Source organism: Neofelis nebulosa, chromosome 8 (genome assembly GCF_028018385.1).
Source record: "Neofelis nebulosa isolate mNeoNeb1 chromosome 8, mNeoNeb1.pri, whole genome shotgun sequence".
NCBI lineage: Eukaryota > Metazoa > Chordata > Mammalia > Carnivora > Felidae > Neofelis > Neofelis nebulosa.
The window spans coordinates 10,579,996-10,603,825 of NC_080789.1; the positions used below are offsets into that span (position 1 = coordinate 10,579,996).

At 59.1% G+C, this 23,830-nt stretch overlaps 2 protein-coding genes across 3 annotated transcripts; both read right to left on the minus strand.

Moving 5' to 3' along the window:
- Nucleotides 1-9,869: 9,869 nt before the first annotated feature.
- GALR3 (galanin receptor 3) lies at nucleotides 9,870-11,503 on the minus strand. The gene is made up of 2 exons (XM_058682091.1): nucleotides 11,064-11,503; nucleotides 9,870-10,659 (listed from the first exon to the last, which is right to left on the minus strand). The coding sequence occupies exons 1-2, from the start codon at nucleotides 11,420-11,422 to the stop codon at nucleotides 9,870-9,872; spliced, it is 1,149 nt and encodes a 382-aa protein (XP_058538074.1). The 5' UTR covers nucleotides 11,423-11,503.
- Nucleotides 11,504-17,367: 5,864 nt separating this feature from the next.
- Nucleotides 17,368-23,503, minus strand: GCAT (glycine C-acetyltransferase). 2 transcript variants are annotated; one of them, XM_058741334.1, is made up of 9 exons: nucleotides 23,218-23,467; nucleotides 21,400-21,530; nucleotides 20,355-20,456; nucleotides 19,741-19,887; nucleotides 19,104-19,258; nucleotides 18,889-18,971; nucleotides 18,539-18,710; nucleotides 17,972-18,093; nucleotides 17,368-17,688 (listed from the first exon to the last, which is right to left on the minus strand). In XM_058741334.1, exons 1-9 carry the CDS (start codon nucleotides 23,411-23,413, stop codon nucleotides 17,537-17,539), a joined length of 1,260 nt encoding a protein of 419 aa, XP_058597317.1. In that variant the 5' UTR covers nucleotides 23,414-23,467; the 3' UTR covers nucleotides 17,368-17,536. The 2 variants fall into 2 exon arrangements, with proteins under 2 accessions (XP_058597317.1, XP_058597318.1); XM_058741335.1 differs by lacking the exon at nucleotides 17,368-17,688 and having other exon boundaries at nucleotides 18,061-18,189; nucleotides 23,218-23,503.
- Nucleotides 23,504-23,830: the final 327 nt, after the last annotated feature.

The following is a 23,830-nucleotide window of genomic DNA, read 5'->3' on the forward strand; positions in this document are numbered from 1 at the left end:
GCAAACGAGTTTCCCCGGAACTCAAGCTGCTGCCGCGGAGTAAACGGACTGCCTGTCTACGTGGCTGAGGGAGGGGAGGAGCGCGCTGAGAGGAGGAGCCCCGTGAGGGAGGTGTGCGCTGAGGGGAGGGGTGCCGGGGGGAGGGGGGCGGTGCTGAGGGGGAGGGGCGCGCGGGGGGGCGGGGCGCCGTGAGGGAGGGAGGTGCTGAGGGGAGGGGAGCCGGGAGGGAGGGAGGTGCCGAGGGGCGGGGCGCCGTGGGGGTGGGCGGTGCCGACGGGAGGGGCGCGCCGAGGGGCGGGGCGCCGTGGGGAAGGGCGGTGCTGAGGGGAACTGTAGTGCTGAGGGGAGGGGCGCGCTGTGAAAGGCAAGGAGTGAGGGGCGGAGTGAGGAGAGGGGAGTGCGAGAAGTACAAGGGTGGGGGCTTTTCTGCTCACTCAGGTCCAGGAGCACGTTTGACTTTGCCCTCACTAGAGGCTCTGCTGGAGCTGGTGCCTACACACAAGCCCCTTGGCCCATGACCCCGGGGGTGGGGCTGGGCAGGAGAGGGTCAAGGCAAAAGGGGACGCAAGGGTGGGAGGGCATGGACCTGAAACTCAGTGGGCCCATTCTCTTGGGACCCGCCCCTCTGGGCCTCCATACCACACCCTACCCCTGGGGCGATCACCCTGGAGAGAGTTGAAGCTGTTTCTCAGCTTCAGGGCTAAGGGGTTCAATAAATGGGCTCTCGGAGAGGCACGAACCCCCAGAAACTGTGCAAGATTTTGTGTGAAGGGTGTGCATGTGTGTTTCCGATAAAAGTGGCCATAGCTTTCATTCGCAGCGGGGTCCACACTCAGAAAAAGTTAGGAACCCTTGCTACAGAACTTCGGGAGCAGGGGCGCCTGGGTGGCTCCGCGGGTCCAGTGTGCCGCTTCGCCTCAGGTCACGATCTCGAGGTTAATAGGTTGGTGCCTCCTGCTGGGCTCTGCGCTGACAGCTAGGAAGGAGCCTGGAGTCTGCTTCCGATTCTGTGTCTCCTTCTCTCTCTACCCCTCCCCTGCTGGCACTCTGTCCTGCTGGGCTCTGCGCTGACAGCTAGGAAGGAGCCTGGAGCCTGCTTCCGATTCTGTGTCTCCTCTCTCTACCCCTCCCCTGCTGGCACTCTGTCTCTCTCTCTCTCAAAGGTGGCGCAGTCGGTTAAGCGTCCGACTTCAGCCAGGTCACGATCTCGCGGTCCGTGAGTTCGAGCCCCGCGTCAGGCTCTGGGCTGATGGCTCGGAGCCTGGAGCCTGTTTCCGATTCTGTGTCTCCCTCTCTCTCTGCCCCTCCCCCGTTCATGCTCTGTCTCTCTCTGTCCCAAAAATAAAATAAAAAATGTTGAAAAAAAAAATTAAAAAAAAACAAAAAAAACAAATAAACATTAAAAAAAAAAAAAAAAACACTTAGGGGCGCCAGGGTGGCTCAGTCAGTTGGGCGGCTGAGTACAGCTCAGGTCATGATCTCGCAGTCTGTGAGTTCGAGCCCCGCGTGGGGCTCTGTCCTGAGCGCTCAGAGCCTGGAGCCTGCTTCCGATTCTGTGTCTCCTTCTCTCTCTACCCCTCCCCTGCTGGCACTCAGTCTCTCTCTCTCTCTCTCTCTCTCTCAAAAATAATAAACAAAAAAATTATAAAAATAAATACATACAATAAACACTTAAAAATTTAAAAAGAATTAAAAAAAGAACTTAGGGAGCAAAGGGGTAGGAGCCCTGCCAAGGGCATCCTAGGTACTCGGGTACCTAGGTACTTCTGAGACCAGCCATCTCCCAGGGCAGCCTGCTTTGCACTGGCAGAGCTGAGAGGGTGGAGGGTTCTGGGACTTTATGAAATTGCCCTGAGATGACTTCAGGTGTTTCTAGAACAGCCTGACAGAGACTCACTGGCTGACTCCTAAAAAGTCCTTGGCCTGGACCAAGCCATCCCCACCTGGAGAGCAGGATGCATCCCTCCAGCCTCCTCCTGGCCTCACCCACCCACTCCTGGCCCTGTAGCCACAAAACCAGGAGAATGGGTCACTGGGACAAGTGAAGGGGCTATGGTCCACTCCCTCCCCAGCCCGATAGGCCAGTCATCAAACACTTGCCAGACCGCTAGGCAGTCAGCCAATCTGCCTCACCCCATTTCCAGCCAGGAAATGTCTGCAGCCCCAAGTCTGTCTGAAGAGGCAGCCAGTTAAAGTCAGCGCCAGACATTGGCGTGAGTCAGAAAGCACACAAGTGGGCCCTAAGTTGGCTGAGCTGGGCAGGGGGGGTAGGATGGAGAACTCTGCAGAGGTTACGGGCACAGGCGTTAATTCTATTACCGGCTGCTCTGGGAGTTACTGAGTTGCAGGCAGGGGCGGGGTGGGGGGTTGTGGAGCAGGAAGAGGGGAGGATATGGGGGCAGGCAGAAAGAAGAAATCCGCGTCCTTTGATGTCACCTTCGGGGTTGGGTCCTTTGCTTTATACCTCACGTTTCATTCACATTAGAAATATTTACTGCCGGGTGCCTGGGTGGCTCAGTCAGTTGAGCGTCCGACTTCAGCTCAGGTCATGATCTCACAGTTTATGGGTTCGAGCCCTGCATCAGGCTCTGTGCTGACCGCTTGTCCAGAGCCTGGAGCCTGCTTCGGATTCTATGTCTCTTTCGCTCTCTGCCTCTCCCCCGCTCACGCTTTGTCTCTCTTTCTCAAAAATAAATACATGTAAAAAATAAAATAAAATAAATACTTATTGAACACTGGCTATGGTCTAGGCAATGTTCTAGGTGGGAATACAGCAGTGAACAAAAGGACAAAAACCCTGGCAAACAGAGGTTAAGTACTGACCACCAAGTGCTATCCTCCCAGGCTTTCGGAGTGGAAGAGAGTCACCAGGCTGGCATGGACCAATCACAGGGACAAGAGGACACCCTGGTGCCTGGGCTGGGGCTTCGGGAAAGATGCCTTTGCTTCCCTGAGCCTGTTTCTTTATGTATAAAACGAGTTGATCATACCTCCCTGAAACGCTGAGGCGTTGGAGAAGAATATTCACACGTTCTCACAACCATCCGTCGAGATAACTAGCCTTGCTACTGCTTTTGATGGCGAGGAAAAAATACGGCTTTGCCAGAGGGATCCAACTGGGCAGCTGGGCTCGAACCTGGGCCCACCCCCAACGCTCCCGCTGTTTCCACCATGCCTGAAATTAGAGCCTTCTCGGAAGCAGAGTTTCCTAAAACTGAGGGCGAGGACATTGGCTGAGCTCCTACTACGTGCCAGGAGGCCCTTTATACAAGTCCTTTGATTTAGTGTTTGCTAGAAAATGTAAGATAGCCAACATATTGCTGCCGCCATTTTCTAGATGCACAAAATTGAGGCTCAGAGAGAGAAAGTAGCTTGCCGGGGCCCAGCCCAGGTCTAACATAATCTCTGCCAAGATTTCCAAAGTGCCAATGTCCACCCATGTCCCCCGGGACTCAGTCGGGACGAACGGACGATGGTCCCTACTAGGGGACATCTCAGTCTCCGTGACCAGTCTCGGGTGTAGGGAGGGTCTGGCCCTTTTCTTGCCAGGCACGTGATACGGCATGCTTGGTGGACGAAGCAGGCATCTGGTCACCTGGGGGTAAGAGAAAGGACAGTATGAGGTGGCAGGGCTCCGGAGGGGTCCTTGGTGACCTTTGGTGGTTGCCTCAATTACTACAAGCCTTCCAGGGTGGTTGCAGAGCTGGGTGGGTGGCCGAAGCAGCGTGAGCCAGGCCTGGGGGCTGGAGGACAGGCGTGAGCTGGTTGTGGGACCGGGAGACTGCCTGGAAAGTGCTGGGCCGAGGAAGGCGAGAGGCCGGCCAGAGGGGGAGGTGGCTGCAGAGGTCTGCAGATGTGTTCTGGTGGCAGAAGCCAGGCGAGGCAGGCTGTCACCTCCTGGAGGTCAGGTGCATTCCTACCCAGAGCGGGCACCATGAGCTATCAGTCTGCTTCCCAGACTGCTTCAGCTATGGAGCCCAAGGCAAGGTTAGGAGGTCAGGAAGCTGGACCGATGCCCGGGCAATCCCAACAAAGTCCCTGGCTCCCCGCCCCCGTCCCAGCTCTGCCTCCCAAGGGGGAATCACACACAGCCCCAACCCCCCCTCCCCCCACCCCACCCCGGACACTGGCTCGCTCTCAAGTGAACACTGAGGCCTCAGCGTTTCAGGGAGGTATGATCAACTTGTTTTATACATAAAGAAACAGGCTCAGGGAAGCAAAGGCATCTTTCCCGAAGCCCCAGCCCAGGCACCAGGGTGTCCTCTTGTCCCCGTGATTGGTGCATGCCAGCCTGGTGACTCTCTTCCACTCCGAAAGCCTGGGAGGATAGCACTTGGGGGTCAGCGCGCCCAGAGGGGCACAGGTGGGTAAGTCGTGCCCCCTCAGCTCGATTGTGAGGGGCGTGCTGGAGACGGGGACCTGCCTGGGAAGCCCTGACAATGTCGCACACAGTGGGTAGCAGCCAGTGAGCACCCCAGGGTGGTCTGCCTCGATTGGGACCTGGCTCAGACAGAGCTCAGTCCTGCGGGTTACCGAGGCATAGAGAGGTCAGAGACGTGAAGTGCAGGAGGCAGGATTCAAACCTGACAGTGTGGCTCAAAGTCCGGGCCTTTTTTTTTTTTTTTTTTTTAACGTTTATTTATTTTTGAGACAGAGAGAGACAGAGCACGAACGGGGGAGGGGCAGAGAGAGGGAGACACAGAATCCGAAACAGGCTGCAGGTTCTGAGCTGTCAGCACAGAGCCCAACGCGGGGCTCGAACTCACGAACCGCGAGATCATGACCTGAGCCGAAGTCGGACACTTAACCGACTGAGCCACCCAGGCGCCCCTCGAAGTCCGGGCCTTGACCCCTGCGCTGTGCCACCTCTCTGATTGGACCTGGCAGGTCCATGAGATGCTCGGGCCGGCACCCTCCCCAGCATCCCCTACCATACCCCCCAATGGCCCCTAAGTCTCAGGTACTCCAAGCTGGTACCCTTGTCCCCCCCCCCCCATCCCTCCACGCTACCCCTCCTCCTGCTTCGGTATCACTCCTACACAGAGCCTGAGCCCCTAAAACAACCTGGCGGCAAGCAGATGCCTCCATAAATCAGAGTCTTGTCCTCTCACCCCGGACCCAATCCCACCCCTGCACCGCCTGTTTCTCTGGCCTCGTGCCTCCTTGGATCTAGCCAGCGGCTCACAAATGAGCCCTGCGTCAGGGCTGAGGAACTGATGTTCATTAACAGGAAGTCTCGGAGCGATTAATTGGCATTTATGTCCCCAGGCACACACCTCGAAGTTGATAGATGAGGCTGTTCCCGCCAGCCTGAAGCCGGGTGAGGGGTTCAGTAGCTGTGCCAGGGCCCTCACCTCGCCCACCCTCCCCAGGACCGAGTTTTAGCCCTGGCTACAGTTGTTACACAGGGCGGGGTGAGGCTGGGGGTCACCTTTGCACATTCAAGTTCCTCCCTCTGCTTCAGCCAACCCCTTCCTGCCTCTTCTCTCTAAAGACCGTGGAACCGAAATCAGGCCCAAGGTAGACCCAGCTCTGTTTGGGGCTGGCTCTGTGATCTCGGGCAAGTTACTTAATCTCTCTGAGCCTCAGTTTCTCCATCTCCAAATTCTAAAGCAGATGAGACACAATCCAGGGCCAAGTACAAGGCCTGAGCGTAGCAGGTGCCCTGTGGACACCCCCTACCATACCCCCCCATGGCCCTGAAGTCTCAGCACGTTTCCCCCTCAAGCCTGTGCCCCTGTTATCCCCACTGCCACCCCCAGTAGCCCAAGCCAGAAGTCCGGGATGTCATCTGGGACACCCCCCAACATTTAGTCACCAAGTCCCAATGACTGTACCTCGTAAGTGGTTGTCCTGTCTGTCCGTACCTCCTTACCCACTGTCAACATCTTGGATGCGTTCATCGATGCAGATTCTCACGCCAGTCTCCTCACTGGTCTCCCTGCCCCACCCCCCCTTCTGCCCCCACCCCCTGAAAGCCTGCCTTGCAGCCAGAAAGTTCCCTAAAGGGTAAATCTGGTAAATTTACCCTTTTGTTTACAAGCTTTCGGTGGCTCCCTGTTGCCCTCAGGACAAAGGGCAGCCTCAGTTTCAGACAACATTTACAGAATCCTTTGCAACCGTCCCCACCTCTCCCACCTCCCTTCCTGCTGAGGCTCCCCCGTACCCTGTCCCAGGCCCCTGGCCCCTCACGCTGTGCCTGACTCCGGGTGGCCCGTGCACATGTGTGTTCTTCCGTCTTTCCCTTTGCCATCTGCCCTAATTAACTCCCACTTCAGGACTTGGCCTGGGCACCAGCTCCTCTGGGAAGACTTCTCTGCTTGCCCAAGCCGGGTTACGGTCTTCCGGGCTCCCCCCTACCCCCATGCTTCTGCCTTTTTTTTTCTGGCAGAAGAAGTCTGTGCCTAGCAGGCGCTAAGGCATGAGCGCTGCGGGCCCATCCCTAAGAGGTTTGCACAAATAGGAAGGGAAGGAGACTGCAGAGTTCGAACCTCCCTCCAACTAAGCTCCTGCCAGGACCCCCAGGCTGCCTCAGGCTCAGCCTGAGATCCTACAGGGGGCTCGGGTTGGTGGATTCTTCTGGGCCTCGGAGAATAGCCAGGGCTCATTCAGCCTGTCCTCTAGCCCCCGGCGCCTGCCTGTGGCCCTACAGGACTCACAGCTCTCTCCTAACCGAAATCCTACGACTATCTTCCAAGCATTTCATTAGCCCCCTGAAGCAGACCCAGGAGCCTCCGAGGCCAGGCCCGAGCCCAGCAGCAGGCCACCAATCTTCCTGCCAAATCCAGGGCAAAACAATTTCCCAGCCGTAGGCCAGGCCCTTGGCGGCAACCTCCCCGGCCAGGGGCTCGCGGAGCACCCCCCGGATTGTGCTCTTTGCTGCCAGCCTGGCATCTCTAGTCCAGCCTCTGCACAGAAATGCTGGGGGCTATTTGACCACATGCTTGACGGGGCCCGTCCTGAAACCCTTCAATGGCATCACCACCTGTCTGAAGGTTCTTGCCCCCCAGCTGGCCCAGGAGGCTGCGGGATCTCACTGCACCCAGCTTCCAGGCCTCCCAGGCCTCACCCTGCCCTGCTTCGGCTGCGCAAGCCCGCGACCGCTCCCAGCCTTGGCATGGGCTGCTGCTCCACCTGGCAGGCCCTTTTCACCTTTCTTTTAGGAAAATGCATATGACATGGGATAATTAAATGCGTATTAACTCCTGTGGGACTCCTACTTGGCTTGCTCAGGAAGGCAGGAGTTTCCTCCTCTGCGCCCGTTCAGAACTGTGGGTGTTCTCCTGTTCTGGCCCCATCACACGGTGCTCTCTCGTTTCTTCTTTTGATATTCGGCTCTCCAGCTAGACTGAGAACTCCTGGAAGGCAGGGACCAGGTCAAAGTCCTGCCCTCTCTGTCTCCCCCTTGTGGCACAGCTTTAGGCAAAGCACTTAAATGTTTGGGGGGTAAAGGAAAGAAGGAAGGAAAGGGTCATCTCCATCTCCAAGTATCCAAATACCTGCTCTGTGCCTGCTCTGGTCCGGGCTATACTGTCCTCCATTAGTTGGGGTTTCTGGGCTTCCTCTTCTATTGATTGATAGAGAGAGAGAGAGAGAGAGAGAGCAAGCGAACCGGGTAAGGGTCAGAGAGAGAAGGGGAGAGATAATCCCGAGCGCCGAGTCCGACGTGGGACTCCAACAGCGAGATCATGACCCGAGTGGAAGTCACTTTTTTTTTTTAATTTCTTTTTAATCTTTGTTTATTTTTGAGAGAGAGAGAGAGAGAGAGAGAGAGCGTGAGCAGGGGAGGAACAGAGAGAAAAGGAGACACAGAATCTGAAGCAGGCTCCAAGCTGTCAGCACAGAGCCCGAGGCGGGGCTCGAACCCACGAACTGCGAGATCATGACCTGAGCCAAAGTCGGTCGCCTAACCGACTGAGCCACCCAGGCGCCCCTCTCCCCGTTCTCCTCCGTAGGCACTCACCATTGTCACGCAGCGAACTTCAGATAGTCTTAGATGTTCTCCCAGTGCCTGGCCTGCCATGAGAGCCTTCTGTCAGGCCCAGTTAGGATCCCAGCTCTGCCGCGCATTTGCCATTTGACTTTGACCAAGCTACCTCGTCTCCTGGAGCCTCAGTTTTCCCTTCTGAAGAGGGAGGTAATATCTCTTGTCTGCGAGGCACAGGCGAGCCAGCGGAGCTGTGAGTGAGGGCCTCAGGGAGGTAGAGGCCGTGCTGGGTGCTGCAGAAGCGGGCAGCATTGCGCCCCTGCCGTCCCGGAAACACTCCCACTGCTGTGGCCTGAGTCAGCCGTGGGAACCTTAGCAGACATGTGCGAGAAGGGACGCTGGCCCAGGTGTCAGGCCCCTGCGATTGGGCCCTTGGAGCAGCCACTTCCCCAGCTGGTCTCAGCCTCCCCGTGTGAAGGGTGACCGACACTGACCCCTGGGTCTGCGGCAGGTGGCAGGCAGCGAGGAGGACTCAGCAGCCGCCTACTGTCAGTGAGGGACCTTCCCAGGGTGCCCGGCAGCCGGGAGGTGTGCCAGGGGGACGAGGAGGCCGTTAAGATCTTAGGCCTCAGCCTGAAGCTAATATATATTATTGGCGTGTGGTGAGGCGGCGGGGGAGGGAGGGAACTGGGTAGTTCTGCAACCGTCAGGACTGATTTATTGGTTAATTAGGAGGTTTCCACAGTCACCGACTACCCTGCTGTGTGCATGGACGGGAGGGTGGGGGCCACAGGGCAGCCGGGACTGCCGGGAGGCCAGCTGGGACCCGAGTGGGGCTCGGTTTCTCACCTGATCTGGGAGCACCAAATGGCTGAAAGAAATAATCCAAGGGGCTTGGGTCAGGCCGTGGACCTGGGACTCGGTAGCTGGGACAAGCCCATCAGGACTTGCCGGCCCGAGTACTGAACAGAACTGTCCCAAAGAAGAGGACTGGGAACTCTCTGAGATTTCCAGACATCGAGTCAGACGTGGGAGCTGCTGGTTTAGGGAAGAGGGCCGATGCAGGATCAGGAGTCAGGAAGAACCAAGGAAAACCTTGGAAACCTTGGAAACTGAGAGCCGAGGCCCCCAAAGTGGAGAAGGCGGTTCCACTGAGTAGAAAAAGTTAAATAGTGGTGGGTTTGAATCCAACTTCTGCCAAACACTAGCTATGTGAGCTTGGACAAATCACTAAACCTTTTTTTCTTTCTTTCTTTCTTTCTTTCTTTCTTTCTTTCTTTCTTTCTTTCTTTCTTTTTCCTCTTCTTCTTCTTCTTTTTTTTTTTTTTTGATTTTATTTTTAAGTAATTGCTACACCCAGCATGGGGCTCCACCCCACAATCCCGAGATCAAGAGTCACACACTCCACCGACTCAGACAGGCCCCCCAAATTACTAAACCTGTCTGATTCTTGGTTTCTACATCTGCAGAAAGGGAACTAATTATGTATCTACCTTGCAAAGCTGCTTCGATAAGGAGATTGAAGAACGTAGCACCGCGTAAGATGCACAGTAAATGCTTCACGACTCTTTGCTAAATCAGCTGCTAGGGTTACATGACCCAGGCCACACAGCCTGGAAGGGAGAAGCGGCTTCGCAAAGGGTGGTTGAGGAAGCAGGGCCTAGAAGGTGTTGAGCGGGTTGGAAGGGCGGGCAGAGGAACGGCCCTCCCGCCAGACCGGCTGTGGACAGAGTCTGGGGGCTGCCTGGCCAGGGGGCTGCGCTTCGCGGGGGTGACCCAATTTCACCGCCCAGGGGCATCCACGGGGGCTGGGGCCCCAGCTCGGCCAGTGCGTCTCAGAGGACCCCCCGGCGTTGGCGCGTCCCCTCGTCGCCGTCGTGCCCTGGGGGGAAGCGGAATGACGGAAAAGACGGTCATCCGGCAGAGTGGAGGCGGACCGGGTTTATTCCGGTCCCGGGGCCGACGAGGCTCGCCCGGCCTCTCCGACGCGGGCGGGCTCCTCCCCGGGCCCCCCGCCCCGGCCGCCGCCCGCCGGCTGCCTCCCGCGAGGCCGGGCGTCCCCGGGGCAACCGGCAGGGCCCGCGGTGGCGGGGCGGACGCGGCGGTGGGCGCGGCGGGCGCCCGGGGGGCAGCGGGCGTGGCGGCAGCGGCGGCGGCGGCGGCGGCCGCAGGGCCACAGGCGGCGGAGGCGCGCGCGGAAGTGGCGCGAGGCGAGCGCGTAGACGAGCGGGTTGAGGCAGGAGTTGGCGTAGGCGAGGCAGTGCGAGGCCAGGCGGCAGGCGTAGGTGGCCGGGCTGAAGGCGAAGCGGCCGAACCAGAAGCAGAGGATGAGCGCGTGGTGCGGGCCCCAGCAGAGGGCGTAGAGCGCGGCCACCGCCAGCATGGTCCGCCCCGCGCGGCCCGTGGCTCTGCGCCGGGCCTCCGCCGCCGCCGCGCCCGCGGGGCCCACGGCCGCCCACAGGAAGCGCAGCGTGCGCGCGTAGGCCAGGCTCACCACGGCCACGGGCAGCAGGTAGCCGGCGGCGAAGGTGGCCACGTCGAGGGCGCGCCGGCGCGCGTCCTCCCAGGCGGGCACGCAGAGCTCCAGCGCGCCGTAGCGCACGGTGCCGTAGTAGCTGAGATAGGGCGCCGAGAAGAGCGCCGCCAGCAGCCAGACGAGCCCCACGGCGGCGCGGGCGTTGCGCGGCGTGCGCAGGGCCCGCGAGCGCAGCGGGTGCCGCACGGCCAGGTACCTGCGGGCGGGCGCCGGGTCAGCGGGGCAGGCGGGAGGGCGGGCGGCCCACACCCGCGCCCTCGCCCCCGCGTGGACGCTGCGGCCGCACCTCTGGGCCGGCGGCCTGGCCTTCCGCGTCCGGGCAGCCGGAGCGACGGCGCGACCAGCCCGGCAGGGTGGACTGCGGGGGTGAGGGGAACCCACACGCCAGGCGCTTAGAGCGGTGCCTGGCCCCTAGCCGGGTTGGCTTAGAGGCTCGGAGGGAAGGCGCTTGCCCCGGGGGGTCGTCAGCTCGAGAGTGAGCCTGGGTTGCACCCCAAGTGTCGAGCCGCGAAAGCAGGTGGGACCGCACCCTGGCCGGGTGTGCGCCTTCCTAAGAGATCTGCTCAGCCCACCCGAGCCGGGCCCCCAGATAGAGCGCACCTGTCCACCGAGACCGCGGCCAGCGTGAAGCTGCTGGCGTACATGGTGAGGTAGATGAGCAGGTGCACCGTCTTACAAACGAGGGCCCCGAAGAGCCAGGCGTCCAGTGTGTAGATGGCGGCCTGGAAAGGCACGCAGCACAGGATGAAGCAGAGGTCGGCCACCGCTAGGTTGAGGATGAACAGGTCCGTAGTGCTGCCCGGCTCCTGCCAGGCACGGGGGCCGGGCTGCAACAGCACGGCCAGCACTAGCCCGTTGCCCACTGTGCCCAGCAGGAAGATGATGGCAAAGACCACAGGCACGGCCACGGCCCCCACACTCCCCGGGCCGTCCAGCGAGACGTTCTGCGCATCAGCCATCTTTCCCTCCGATGGGCACCTGGGGAGAAGAAGCTGGAGTGCTCAGGCAGGAGCCCCCAGCTCTGGTCACGTGACCCCGGGGTCTCGATCGATCGATCGATCGATCGATCCCGGCCCCTAGCTTGGGCCTGGCCAGGTCTCCGGGGGGGACGGGGGGACGGGGATGGGAGTGGGGAGACAGAGCCAAGAGTGACCACTGAGACCCACGGGGCAAGCCTGGCAGTCACGTAGGCGTCTGAGGTGGGTTTCTCCGTTTGCTCGGGAACACCCCCAGGGCTCAGGGCACAAAGGTGATTACTAGGTGGGCGCCTCCAGGCAGAATGCGGTGAGGACACGGCGGATGGGGGAGGGGCCGCTCCAACCCAAGGTGCTTGTATATCTACTACCTTATTTCCCCGTGGGGATTTGAAGCGCAGGGGGGACTCTTGGACGTGGGTCAAAGGCAGCAGAGCATGGGTGGTATCCCTGAGTCATTGCAAAGTCCGCTTTGGTGAGAGCCCCACAGTGGCACAGCTGGGAAAACCGTACAGGTCACTGCCCCCTCTTTGCACAAGAGGCAATTGAGGCTCACTCGGAGAGGGGACACGGGAGGCTGAATAGCACCCTTGGCGTGGCAGATCGGGGCTGTTGCCACCGTGGTGCCCTGGCTCCCAGGCTGGAGTGCCGACAGCCTGTAACAGGTGGTGCCTCTGACCGCGTGCAAGTATTCGTGCGTGCCTGTATGCGAGCTGTGCCCGCTCTCACCCTTGCCCCACCCCGCGGCCCACATCGGCTACTACCTGTGGATCCCCCTGCGTGCCTGGGGCTTCCGGGATGGTGGGACAAATTAAGGGCGTGGGGTGGCGGGGGGGCGGGCGGCAGGGAGGAGGGAAGAAAGGGAATACCTGCGCCCCCAGTCCCCAGCAAGCAGCAAGCCCCCCGAAGGTCAGAACAGGCAACACCCACCTCAGTTCTGGGCACCGGGCCCTGCTTGATCCTGGGTGGACGGGTCAGGCTGAGGCTGCCTCTTGGCTCAGTGGCTGCCCCTTGGCGCCTCCCTGCAGGTGCAGGTCTGCCTCCCACTTCTCTCTTCTCCTTCAAGGCACCTCCTCTGCTGAGCCAGACTTGAGCACTCCCTCCGGAGTAGCCACTAGCCGCTGCCTGCCGCTGCCTCCTCCCCCTCCTCCTCCGGCTCCTCCTCCTCCGTCCCTGATTTCCCCCAGGTGGCATGCTCTTCTGCCCGGTTCTTTTCTGCCTCTTTCTGCAGTGAGTAACCCATCGATTCTCTGAGAGTCGCTCTGGGGTTAACCCCTCCGTGTCCAGGGCCCAGCCCATTCGTTGCTGGTACTCTCACCTCCTGCCTGAAGGACTCCGTCTTCCCTCCCTGCTCCAAGTAGAGCTCTAACCCAAGCTCAGAAAGGATTCCTCATCTTGAATGGAGTGCCCTAGGCTAGGAACCAGAACGGGAGTCTCTCTTCTGGAGACCAGACGGGACTCCTCTCCCAGGCCCTTGGAATCCCGGGGCCCATCAGCATTCCTAAGCTCGGTCCAGAGATTCAGTCTGGCTGAAGACGAAGGAGTTTTGTGCCCATGCGGAGTTTGGCTTTAGCCTGGGGGCAATGAGGACCCAGTGAAAATTTTAGAGTGGGGACAGGATCTGCGCGGTTTCGTTCATAATGAGTTTATTATGGCCTGGGGTGAAAAGGATGGGTGGAAGGGGGAATGATTTAATGCCTGATCCGTTAGGAGCCTCTTGTCGGGGCAAAAGGCAGAGAGGTTAATTGGTCTTGGTAAATGGCTGGGTAATTCAGTCAGTCACGCGTGGGCTTCTGCTTGGAACTCTTGGAGGAGTAGGCCACATGGCCAAATGCTTCCAGAAGGTTAGAGAGACGAGCCCCTTGGAGGGACGAGGCACACTGGATTTCACGACAATGAGGTGGTGGGTAAACTGGACACGTGTAGTGGGGGCAGAAGGCAATTTGCAATAAGTGAAGGGAGAGGAGAGGCGGCAGGGACTGAATGTCTTTCTGGAAGCTGGGAGGTTGGGGGGAGGGGATGTCAATAGGAAGTCTGTGGAAGCGGACAGAAAACAGAGGGGACCTGATGGAGTAGGGACTTGCATTCAAGGCCCAAGGAGCTGGGGAAGAGACTCTTCAGGCTAGCTCCTCCCACACCCCTGGGATTTTCACCAGTGCTCAGAGGTTGTTTCTTGAAAGCCTGATGTCACTTACCCCAGAAGCAGAGCATCCCCGAATCTTTGGAAGCAGACATTCACTAACCAGAAGATATTGGGGATCATACCTAGACTGTCCGGAATTCAGAGCTATCAGAATTGAATGAAGGAATTAGAAGTGTAGAATGTGGGGCGCCTGGGTGGCTCAGTTGGTTAGGCATCTGACTGATGATTGCCGCTCAGGTCATGATCTCACAGTTCGTGGGTTCAAGCCAGGGCTCTGCACTGACATTCTGTCTCTCTCTCTCTCTCTCTCTGCCCCTCCTCTGCTTGTGCGTGTGCTCTCTCCCAATAAATAAATAAACTTTAAAACTTAAAAAAAAAGGGGGGGGGGCGCCTGGGTGGCTCAATCGGTTTAGCTTCCTACTTTGGCTGCAGTCGTGATTTCACAGTTTCTTGGTTCGAGCCCCACGTCGGGCTCTGCGCTGACAGTTCCGAGCCTGGAGCCTGCTTTGGATACCTTGTCTCCTTCTCTCTGCCCTTCCTCTGCTCACACTGTCTCTCTCTCTCAAAAATAAAAACATTAGGGGCGCCTGGGTGGCTCGGTCGGTTAAGCGTCCGTCTTCGGCTCAGGTCATGATCTCATGGTCTGTGAGTTCGAGCCCTGCGTCGGGCTCTGTGCTGACAGCTCAGAGCCTGGAGCCTGCTTCGGATTCTGTGTCTCCCTCTCTCTCTGACCTCCCCCCCACCCCCCGTTCATGCTCTGTCTCTCTCTGTCTCAAAAATAAACAAACATTAAAAATAAATAATAGGGGCGCCTGGGTGGCGCAGTCGGTTAAGCGTCTGACTTCAGCCAGGTCACGATCTCGCGGTCCGTGAGTTCGAGCCCCGCGTCAGGCTCTGGGCTGACGGCTCGGAGCCTGGAGCCTGTTTCCGATTCTGTGTCTCCCTCTCTCTCTGCCCCTTCCCCGTTCATGCTCTGTCTCTCTCTGTCCCAAAAATAAATAAAAAACGTTGAAAAAAAATTAAAATAAATAAATAAATAAATAAATAAATAATAGGGGCGCCTGGGTGGCGCAGTCGGTTAAGCGTCCGACTTCAGCCAGGTCACGATCTCCGGTCCGTGAATTCGAGCCCCGCGTCAGGCTCTGGGCTGATGGCTCGGAGCCTGGAGCCGGTTTCCGATTCTGTGTCTCCCTCTCTCTCTGCCCCTCCCCGGTTCATGCTCTGTCTCTCTCTGTCCCAAAAATAAATAAAAAACGTTGAAAAAAAAATTAAAAAAAAATAATAAAAATATTTTTATAAAAATATAAAAAAAGTTTATAAAAAAATAAAAATAAATGAATAAAAATAAAAACATTAAATGAAAAAAAATTTTACTGTTTATTTTTGAGGAGACAGAGACAGAGTGTGAACAGGAGAGGGGCAGAGATAGAGGGGGAGAGAAGCAGGCTCTGAGCTGTCAGCACAGAGCCCGACGCGGGGCTCGAACTCACAGACCGTGAGATCATGACCTGAGCCGAAGTCGGACGCTTCACCGACTGAGCCACCCAGGCGCGCCCCGTAAATTTTTTTAATTAAAAAAAAAAAAAAGTGTAGAATGTCATGATCACCGAAAGGCAGCATTGTAGGATCCTAGCCTCAGTGTGCTGAAGTTTTAGAATCCTTGACTGTCAGAGGTCTACATCCACCCTGAACCCGGAAAGCCCTCAAGAGCCCTGACACACTACCCCCCCCTCCCCCCGCCATCCCCTCAGGACCCTCCAGCCTGGAAGGCTCCCCCCCCGGCCCAGGGCAGGGGTCTGGACGGGCTGCTGCAGAACTAGGGCAAGAGCTCCCAGCAGGTCAAGGCCGAGCCGCTGACAGAGCCAGAGCGAAGGAAGGAAAGCGGGAGGACCCAGGGAACCACAGAGGGCCGGCCACGGGGCAGGCCGGAAGTACGCGAGGTCATGGCCGAGCCCCGCGCACCCCTGGCGCCACCTCTAACCTTGCTCCAGGCGGCCGGAGCCTTGAACCTGGAGTCCAACGCGGAGGACGTGTACAGCGCGCGGTGAGAGTGGTCTCTCAAGCTCCCCGCCCGCAGGAGGCAGAAGTGTGGCTGATCCTTGGCCGGCCTTCCGGCCCTGCGCCGCCTGTCGCTGGCATCGGGCCGCCACCAGTGGGCCTTAACACGTGAGCCCAGAGCTGCTGCTGCTGCTTCCTACCAGCCCTTCTGGACGGCGGCGGACGGGAGCCGGCGCAGCCCCGCGAGCTGTCTGACGCCAGGGCGCGTTACTTCGGCAAAACGGCTTAGGGTGTTGCGGCCGCGCCGCTGCCTCCGCCGGCCGCCGGGGGGCGCAATGGCAGCGGGGGGGCGCCCGGGAGCCCCTGGAAGAGGCGGCGCGTGCTCTGCGCCACTGGCGGGTGGGCCCGGGCCCCGCGTTCTGGCCTCGCTGGATACGCCACACCTGCTGCCGGGACGCGTCGCCCCGCGGCCGGCTGTGGCCACCCGGTCTCATCCGCTGGCCTATGCAGATCGCGCACATCAAGCTGCTGGCTTGGCCCGGGGCTGGCGCCAGGGCTCCGCTGTATGCGCCCGCGCCAGGTCCACTACCCTGTGGCAGCGGCTTGCAAATATCCCAGCTGCTGATGTGGCCACAGCAGTCCTCTTCTCTGCACTGCCGTCTCCCAGCCCCTGGAGCTCCTGATTCCCAGCCTCAAGCTCCTCTAGACCACAAGCTAGGAGTCCCAGAATCCCAGGGAATTGGCCGCAGCTCCCCCAGATCGTTCGTTCTGACATCCAGGCTGAGGGCTGGGACGGAGGTGCGAGGGGACAGACAACTTCCCTGTTGTTAATGAAGGTCCTTTTTCACCCTCCCTGCCCTACCCGCAGCGAGGTGCGTGCTTCCCGAGGCCACACCACGCCGAGGCTGGCGCTGCCGTGAATCAGCCCCCATCCTCCCCGGCGCCCGACACCGCGCCCATAAAGCTGAGTGGGGAGGCCAATGGAGAGGCAAGGACCAGGGACAGCGACTGCGGGAAGGGGGTTGTCATCACGTCCACTAGGGGAGCAGCGAGCCTTTGTTGGGGACAAGGGTGGACGCAGCAAATCGGCTCTCCCGGGCTGCCCAAACAATTGGGAGGCCAAGCCCTGGATGGTGGAGGGGGCGGGGCGGTAGCAGCCGGAGCCTGAGTTCGCTGCGCCCCCTGCTGGCCGATCAGCAGGCCAGTAGTCCTCGGAAGGAGCGCTATGGAAGGACCCCGAGAGTCATCGACTAACATCCGCTCTCGGTACACTGGGACTGACGCATACACAGGTGAAAGGCTGGCCGAAGGCCACAGAGTCAAAGTGGGCTAGAATACATGGTTCCAGACTATCAGGGGCCTTTCCTATAGTGACCCACATTCTCTCCTTTGGGGCTAAATCCTCTGCCCCTCCTTCCACACATGGGGTGGGGTGCCCGGCCCCTTCTGATCTGGGCAGCTGGCAGCCATCCTTTGGACAGGGAGCAGAAAACGAAGTGTCCACCAGGGCTAAACTCTGGAGGCTGCGGAGTAAGTAGGGTGGGTGGGGCGGGAAAGGGCCTGCAGGGCTGGGGCTCAGCCAGCCTTTAGAGCAGCACAGAATCCAATTGTGTCACATGGTGACCCCTGCCTGCATTATCCCAGCTGCCTGGGTCTCATCTTAACTTGGGGCAGGTGGTCAGCTCTGAGATCTACCCAGGAGCCTGCCCTCAGAAGCCCAGCTCCTGCCTGATTCTTCAGCTGGTCACAGGCCTGGGCCTGCTCAGAGAGAATAAAGCACACCAACGTGTCAGCCCAGTTTCACACTGTTGTTTGACACAAGATCACGAGCACCGGCCATGCCCCAGCCCAGTCCTAGGACTCTGACAGGGTTCAGAGCGTCTGGCCTGGGCTGACCAAAGGCCCCTTTCGTTAATGCAGAGGGAGGGGGACCTTGGCTGTGCCTGTCACCGCCCAGGTCAGGGTAGTGCCCCATGCAGCCTCCCCACCTCCACGAAGGCCTCCACACAGCGGTCGATGTCCTCCTCGCTGTGCACTGCTGAGATCTGCACCCGGATCCGGGCCTTGTTCTTGGGGACCACCGGATAGCTGAACCCGATGACAAAGATGCCTGGTAAGGCAGAAAGGGTCAGCCTGGGGCTCAGCGGAGCCAGGCAGGCTTTGAGGGACATGACACACGGGTCCTACTTTCTTGACGGTCACAGAGGGCAAGGGAGGTGCTCAAGGTCTCGCAGACATGCGACCGCGTCACGGCCTGGGATTTTCAGCTTGGACAGACAGCAGGTTTAAAACGGGCAGTAGGGTGAAGGTATGGGGGAGCGTTCACAGTTTCGGGGTTCCCTTCTCTTTTCTCTTAGGACCCCTGGCTGGTCCTCTTGTCCCAGTTTCCTTACCTCTCTTTAGCATGTCATCTGCCATGCAAGAAGCCAGCCGGGCATCACCCAGCATCACAGGGCAGATGGGGTGATTGGCTCCCAAGACGGTGAAGCCAGCAGCCTTCATCTTTCTGCGGAAGCTGTGGGGCACAGCTGGGTGTCACAGGTAGCCAGGGGGCTGTGGGGCGTTCACACCCACTCCTGCTGGGCATGTGATCCAAGATCTGTGCCCAAGTCTGCAGGATGGACCAAGAGAGACAGATGCAGACCCAGAGAGGCAGATGGAGAGACGGGCAGAGAGACAGGCAGACCAAAACGGCGGGCAAAAAGACAGGACTGACAGGGCGGGGAGACACAGCATCGTTCTCAGAGAAATGCACCAGGAAATGGAAGGAAAAGGCAGAGGCAGAAGAGGGAGGGGGGCGGGCGGGCAGCTTTTGGCTAAAAGGGCTGAATCCCGGTGCAATCTGCTGGGGACACGCTAGGGGCAGAGGCAGAACCCGTAGGCGTGGAGCTATGGGCCCGGGGGGCACACAGGGGCAGCTCACCGACCCCAACCTGCCCCACCCCTGCCAGGGACCGCACCGCTGGGTCTTGGCCGCCATAGACTGGACGATGGCATTGCTCTCCATGAGCAGGTCCAGGGCCTTGGAGGCACAGCCGGCGACAGCGGGGGGCAGGCTGTTGGAGAAGAGGTAGGGCCGAGCGCGCTGCCGGAGCAGGGACACCAGGGGTTCAGGCCCTGTTGTGTAGCCCCCTGAGGACAAGGGCAGGGACGGAGGTGGGAGTCAGAGGCCAGGTGCCAGAGCCTACCCTCCTGAGAGGGTGGTCCATGCTGCTCTCTTCCCCAAGTCTCTCCTCACCACCTTCCCGGAGACCCCTCCAGGGCTCTGCATGTGGATAAGGGGACCTCAGAGGCACAAGCCGACAGGTACCTGAGGCTCCACCCAGTGCCTTCCCCAGCGTGGAGTTGATGATGGTGACCTGGTCCGTCACACCCAGCAGCTCATCCGTGCCCCTGCAAGGGAAGCTACCACTGTCACCACTGGCTGCCTGAGTGCCCGGGGATCACGGGTTAGGGGCTGGCTTCCTGGTTTCCCACCCGCCCTTAGAAGCCTGACCCAAGGCCCCAGGTGATGCATGCTCCCACCGTCCTGTGGCCCCCAGGAAGCCGGTAGCGTGGCATTCATCCACAAAGACCAGGGCACCATATCGAGAGGCAAGGTGGCAGATCTCCTGCAGGGGTGCGATGTCACCATCCATGGAGAAGGCCCCATCCGTGGCCACCAGGCGCAGTCGATGCTTCTGCAGGGAAGAAGACGTGGACAGGTGATGGCTAGTGTCTCACGTTGTGCCAGTCTAGCCATTCTCTGCGCTGCTTCAGGCTCTAAGAGCTCACCTTGCCCGGTGTCTGGGACAGAGGTAGGCACATAAGCATACTGTGCTGGGGCTGGAACATCCCGTCCCTCCCCTGTGCCTCTCCGAGCCTTGCCCACCTCTTCAGGGGCAGTCCTGGTCAGCGAGAACAGCTCAGTCTCCTCTCCGAGAGGGAGGGTGGGGTAGGGCAATTTCTATCCCTGAGCTCATCTCACCTATATGCCTAGCAGGCCCTGCCACACATAAGGTGCCAAAAGTCAAGGCAGCATGGTACAATGGAGTAAAGCCTTGGGGCCAAGGGATTTGGGTTCGGATCTTAATTCACCGGTGGGGAGGCTGAAGAGCTGGGCAAGAGCCCAGTTCTTGCCTCTGTCATCCCCGGGCCTTGCCCCACCTGGGCCTCATCCCACCTGGGCCTCCTGCAGCTTGGCCTCCAAATCAGCCATGTCCAGGTGGCGGTAGCGGTACTTATGGGCCTTGCAGAGACGGATGCCATCAATAATGGAGGCATGGTTCAGCTCGTCCGACAGGACTGCATCCTGGGGGGTCAGCAGGGCCTGGAAGAAGGCAGTTGGAGGACAGCTATCACCCAACCACCTAGGGGCTCTCCCTCCCCATGTCTACCTGAGTCAAGATTTCATTGCCATCCAGGGCATTCCTCCGGACAGGGAGGCAAGGAGCCCCCATCTGCCTCTATCTGGGTCCCCGGGGCCCCACGACTGGGCCAGACCAGGGCCCTGCTCCAGTGAGGGCAGGGGAGAACATGTTCGGTGGGTCCCTGGCCCCTGCTGCCCCCAGCCTTCCTGCTGATGTAGGTTATCCCCCCAGTGCCCTGCAAGCTGGCCCCACGAAGGCCCCAGGATTCCTCCTAGAGCACCTACCTGGCCCAACCTTAACCTCCGTAAGAAATGGGCACTGGAGCTGTAGGCATGGCGCTGGCATCCTGCCAGGTTCTGCCTGTCCACTCCCAAGCCTTCCACAGCCTAGCAGTCCTCACCAACTCCCACCTGCGGCCCCCTCACACCTCAAAGAGGCCAGCGTTGGCATCAAAACAGCTAGGGTAGAGGATGGCATCCTCCCGCTGGTGGAAGCGGGCTATCTTTGCTTCTAGATCCTTGTGGATGCTCTAAAGAAACAGAGCGAAACAGGTGTTAATGCCCGCGGGGTCGCACGCAACAAGTTCTGGGCTCCCTTCACTGCGAGGGTTCCCCCAGAGCCGACAGGACTCTGGCGGATGGTTCTCACTGAGGAATCGGGGACTCCCTAGGTGTCCCTTCCTGGTTGGATCGTTGTAACCGGGGTCTCATGTGGAATTATGGGTGATATTGGCAAGGGAAGAGGTCTTCCCGACCTCAAGCTAAGTGCCTTTTTTGGCTGCTTAATGGCAAAGAAAAGGATTACATAGGTTCATGTGGGCCTCAGCTTTTTATATTTGAAAGCTGTCCAGTCTGGGTGAGGGTTTTGTTGGAAAGTGCCCTGGCTGGGAGTTAGGAGTTCTGCCTCTGATAATTGATTTCACTTCACCCTCCCCTTGCTCAGGAGATGGGTAATAATAATCAATAATCTTGAGCCCAGCCACGTGGGTTAAAATCCCATTTTAACAGGTGTGTGCCCTCGGGGTAAGTCATTTAACTTCTCTGGGCCTTAGCGTCCTCATCTCTGTAACAGAGACAAGAATATCACCCGTCACTTAACGACTGTCAGGAGTATTGATAACGAGTGAACACCTAAGGGCTGTTTCGCATTTACGTATGTTTATTTTGTAACATTCACAAAATAAAATAGTCCACATTTAGGGAGCATTGGTACGGGCCGGGCACTGTTCCAGGCATTTTTACACGCAGGTGGGAAAAGGGATGTTCAGAGAGGTCAAGTTGCTTTTGCAACAGAACAGAAGCCCGAGCCCGGCCTCTCTGGTGTAGGGCACCAGGCTACGAGTGGGCCCAGGGCCCTGGGATGAGCTGAGCTGGCTAAACGGGCCCTGCTGACTGTGGGAAGCAGACAGTCGGGGTCAGTGCCCAGCGCTGGGGACAAGGTACCCTCCAACCCCCGCAACAGCCACTGGGTACCTGGGTCCCGCAGATGAAGCGAGTGGAGCTAAGGCCGGCTCCAAACTCCTCCAGGGCCTGCAGACCTGCCTGGATCACCTCGGGATGGCTGCTCAGGCCCAGATAGTTGTTGGCACAGAAGTTAAGGAGTCCTGAGGTGGAAGAAGGTATGGACACAGCAGCTCAGGGCAAGAAAGGGCTTTGAAAAGTGTCAGTGCCAGGCCCTGGGGACTCAGGAAACGAACATGGATTCACCCTTGAGGAGGCAACAACCACACAGTACGATCCATTCTGGGGCAGGACGGGAACTAGGGGCCTCTAGGAAGTACCAATAGCCACAGGACAGGGAGGGTCAGGAAAGGACTCTCAGAGTGGTGCCTTGAAGGGTAAGAAGTTGAAACTCTGGTTCTGAATCACATTCCACCCAAGGAGGAATGTAGCCCTACCTCACTGGCTTCTCCTGTCCCTGAAAACTACCAGCAACCCCCTCATCTGGGCCTTGGTTCCCTCGTGGGTAAAAAAGGGCTGGGTCAGGTGCCCTCTGTGGACCTCAGACTCTACACAGTTGACTTTGCTGCCTGGTAAGAATCACATGCCTAAAGTGTGTGTGTTGGGGTGGGGGGCGAGGGGGGGGTGTTTCTGAGACATCAACTCCTGAATTATAAACCCGGAAGTGAACACAGCTGGCATGAGGGGGACACTGAGGCCCATAGGGGGCGAGGTTCATTCAGCTTAGGAGATGAGAACCTGTGCCTCGTAACTTTCCCATGTTTGGACCTGCCCCAAGCTTCCCCTGAGGGGAAGGCACAGATCTGGGGGGACCTCGGTCTACAAATGAGTACAACAGCACCAAGGATCCAGGCCGATTTCCTGAGCAGAAGGCAGGCTTGGGAAATTATTTGTAACCAGCACCCACCTGGGTCCTGGCACAGACAAGATAGATAGCGACTACCGGTTAGACAGAAATGAGGGAGGTGCCTGGGTGGCTCAGTTGGGTGAGCGTCCAAGGCTCTTGATTTCGGCTCAGGTCATGATCTCACAGTTCATGTGAGCCCCGCACTGGCTGGGATTCTCTCTCTCCCTCTCTCTGCCCCTCCCCGACTCGAGCACACTCTCTCAAAATAAATAAATTAAAAAAGAAAAAAGGAAATGAGGAAGTCCCAGTGGACGAATTCATGGTGTGGCTTCTGCAGCAGCCCTCAGGCCCCTTGCTCGCTGTGACTCTGGCCAGGCATTTGGCTTCTCTGACCCATTAGGTGACCTTCCAGCTCCAATGTACCAGAGGACCTGGACCAAAGCCCAGCTCTGCCTGCAGCTAGCAAGGGCTTTGGGGCAAAGCCATGTCCTATCTCTGAGCTTCAGCTTCTTTGTCTGTAAAATGGGATTCGTTATCCCCTGTATCGGGGTTTGCAGGAGCCCACGTGCTGAGCAGTTGGTAGAGGCCAGCACAGGACAGCAGCCCCAGAAACGCAGGGCTTCTGGCCCCACCTTCCCTCCACCCTTCCTTGAAGCAGCCAGCTGGGAACCAGCTAAGTGTCTCTCTTTTTTTTCTCACGTTCTCACAGGACTGGGCCTCACTCCAGTCCCACCGTCTGAGTCAAAAAGGTGCTCAAGGGCAAACCACCCTCCTCCGCGTAAACAGGCTTAACTGGGTTAACACCTACCACTGGGAAGCCGTAAAGTCCGCCTGATAGGAAAGGCGCCAGTGGCTACGTGTGCAAATACTCCCACCCGCCCACTGCCTTCAGGCCCTCCATTCCAGCGCTGGCCTCGCAAGGGCCTTCGAACACCCAGCCGGGTCCGAAGACTCGCAGGCCGGTGGGGGGGGCGGGGGGTTACCTCCGGAGACACCGTCCACGTGGATGCGCGGCCCCTGACGGGACGTAATGACCCGCTCGCTCTTCCAGGTGCCAGCCCCGCGGATCGCTTCCAGCTCCTCCTCCAGGACGCCACGCAGCTGGGTCAGCGCCGACTGCGCGCGGCGGCCGCGGGGGGCTGCGGAGAGACCAGCGTGGAGGAGGCGACAGGCCCACATCGTGCCTGCTTCACCCCAGCACCCCAGCCCGTCCAAGAGCGGCGCGTAGCGCTGGCGCCGCCTGGTCACGTGCCCGGGGGCTGGGCCACACCAACCAACCGGAGCAAGAAGGCTGTTAAAGGGGCGGGGAGACGGGCCCAGGGATGGGTGGGGGCGGGGCCTGGCGGGATCCGCAGAGGATGAAAATGGATTGATGTGTAAGTTGAGACTGGAGCGCTCCTTGTGGGGGAAGGGGAGGCGCCTCCGCGGAGGGTGGCGCGTCAGAGCCCAGCCCACCAGACCCCCCCCCCCCCCCCGCCAATTCCCATTCCCTGCCTACACACCCACCGCTTGGAAGGAAAGGGGGGTGCACTCTGGACCCCAAAGGCAAGAGCCTAGAAGCAGGCTGAGGCACGCTCTGTACTCTGCAGCCCAGTC

What these genes read in the sequence shown, in the direction of transcription:
- GALR3 (XM_058682091.1), bottom strand. Translation starts at nt 11,422, where the DNA reads ATGGCTGATGCGCAGAACGTCTCGCTGGACGGCCCGGGGAGTGTGGGG. An exon ending in GCCGCGGTCTCGGTGGACAG is followed by an intron (nt 10,660 to 11,063) that starts GTGCGCTCTATC and finishes GCCCGCCCGCAG; the next exon opens with GTACCTGGCCGTGCGGCACC.
- GCAT (XM_058741334.1), bottom strand. Translation starts at nt 23,413, where the DNA reads ATGTGGGCCTGTCGCCTCCTCCACGCTGGTCTCTCCGCAGCCCCCCGC. An exon ending in CGTGGACGGTGTCTCCGGAG is followed by an intron (nt 21,531 to 23,217) that starts GTAACCCCCCGC and finishes CTTCCACCTCAG; the next exon opens with GACTCCTTAACTTCTGTGCC. An exon ending in TTCCTGGGGGCCACAGGACG is followed by an intron (nt 18,972 to 19,103) that starts GTGGGAGCATGC and finishes CTTCCCTTGCAG; the next exon opens with GGGCACGGATGAGCTGCTGG.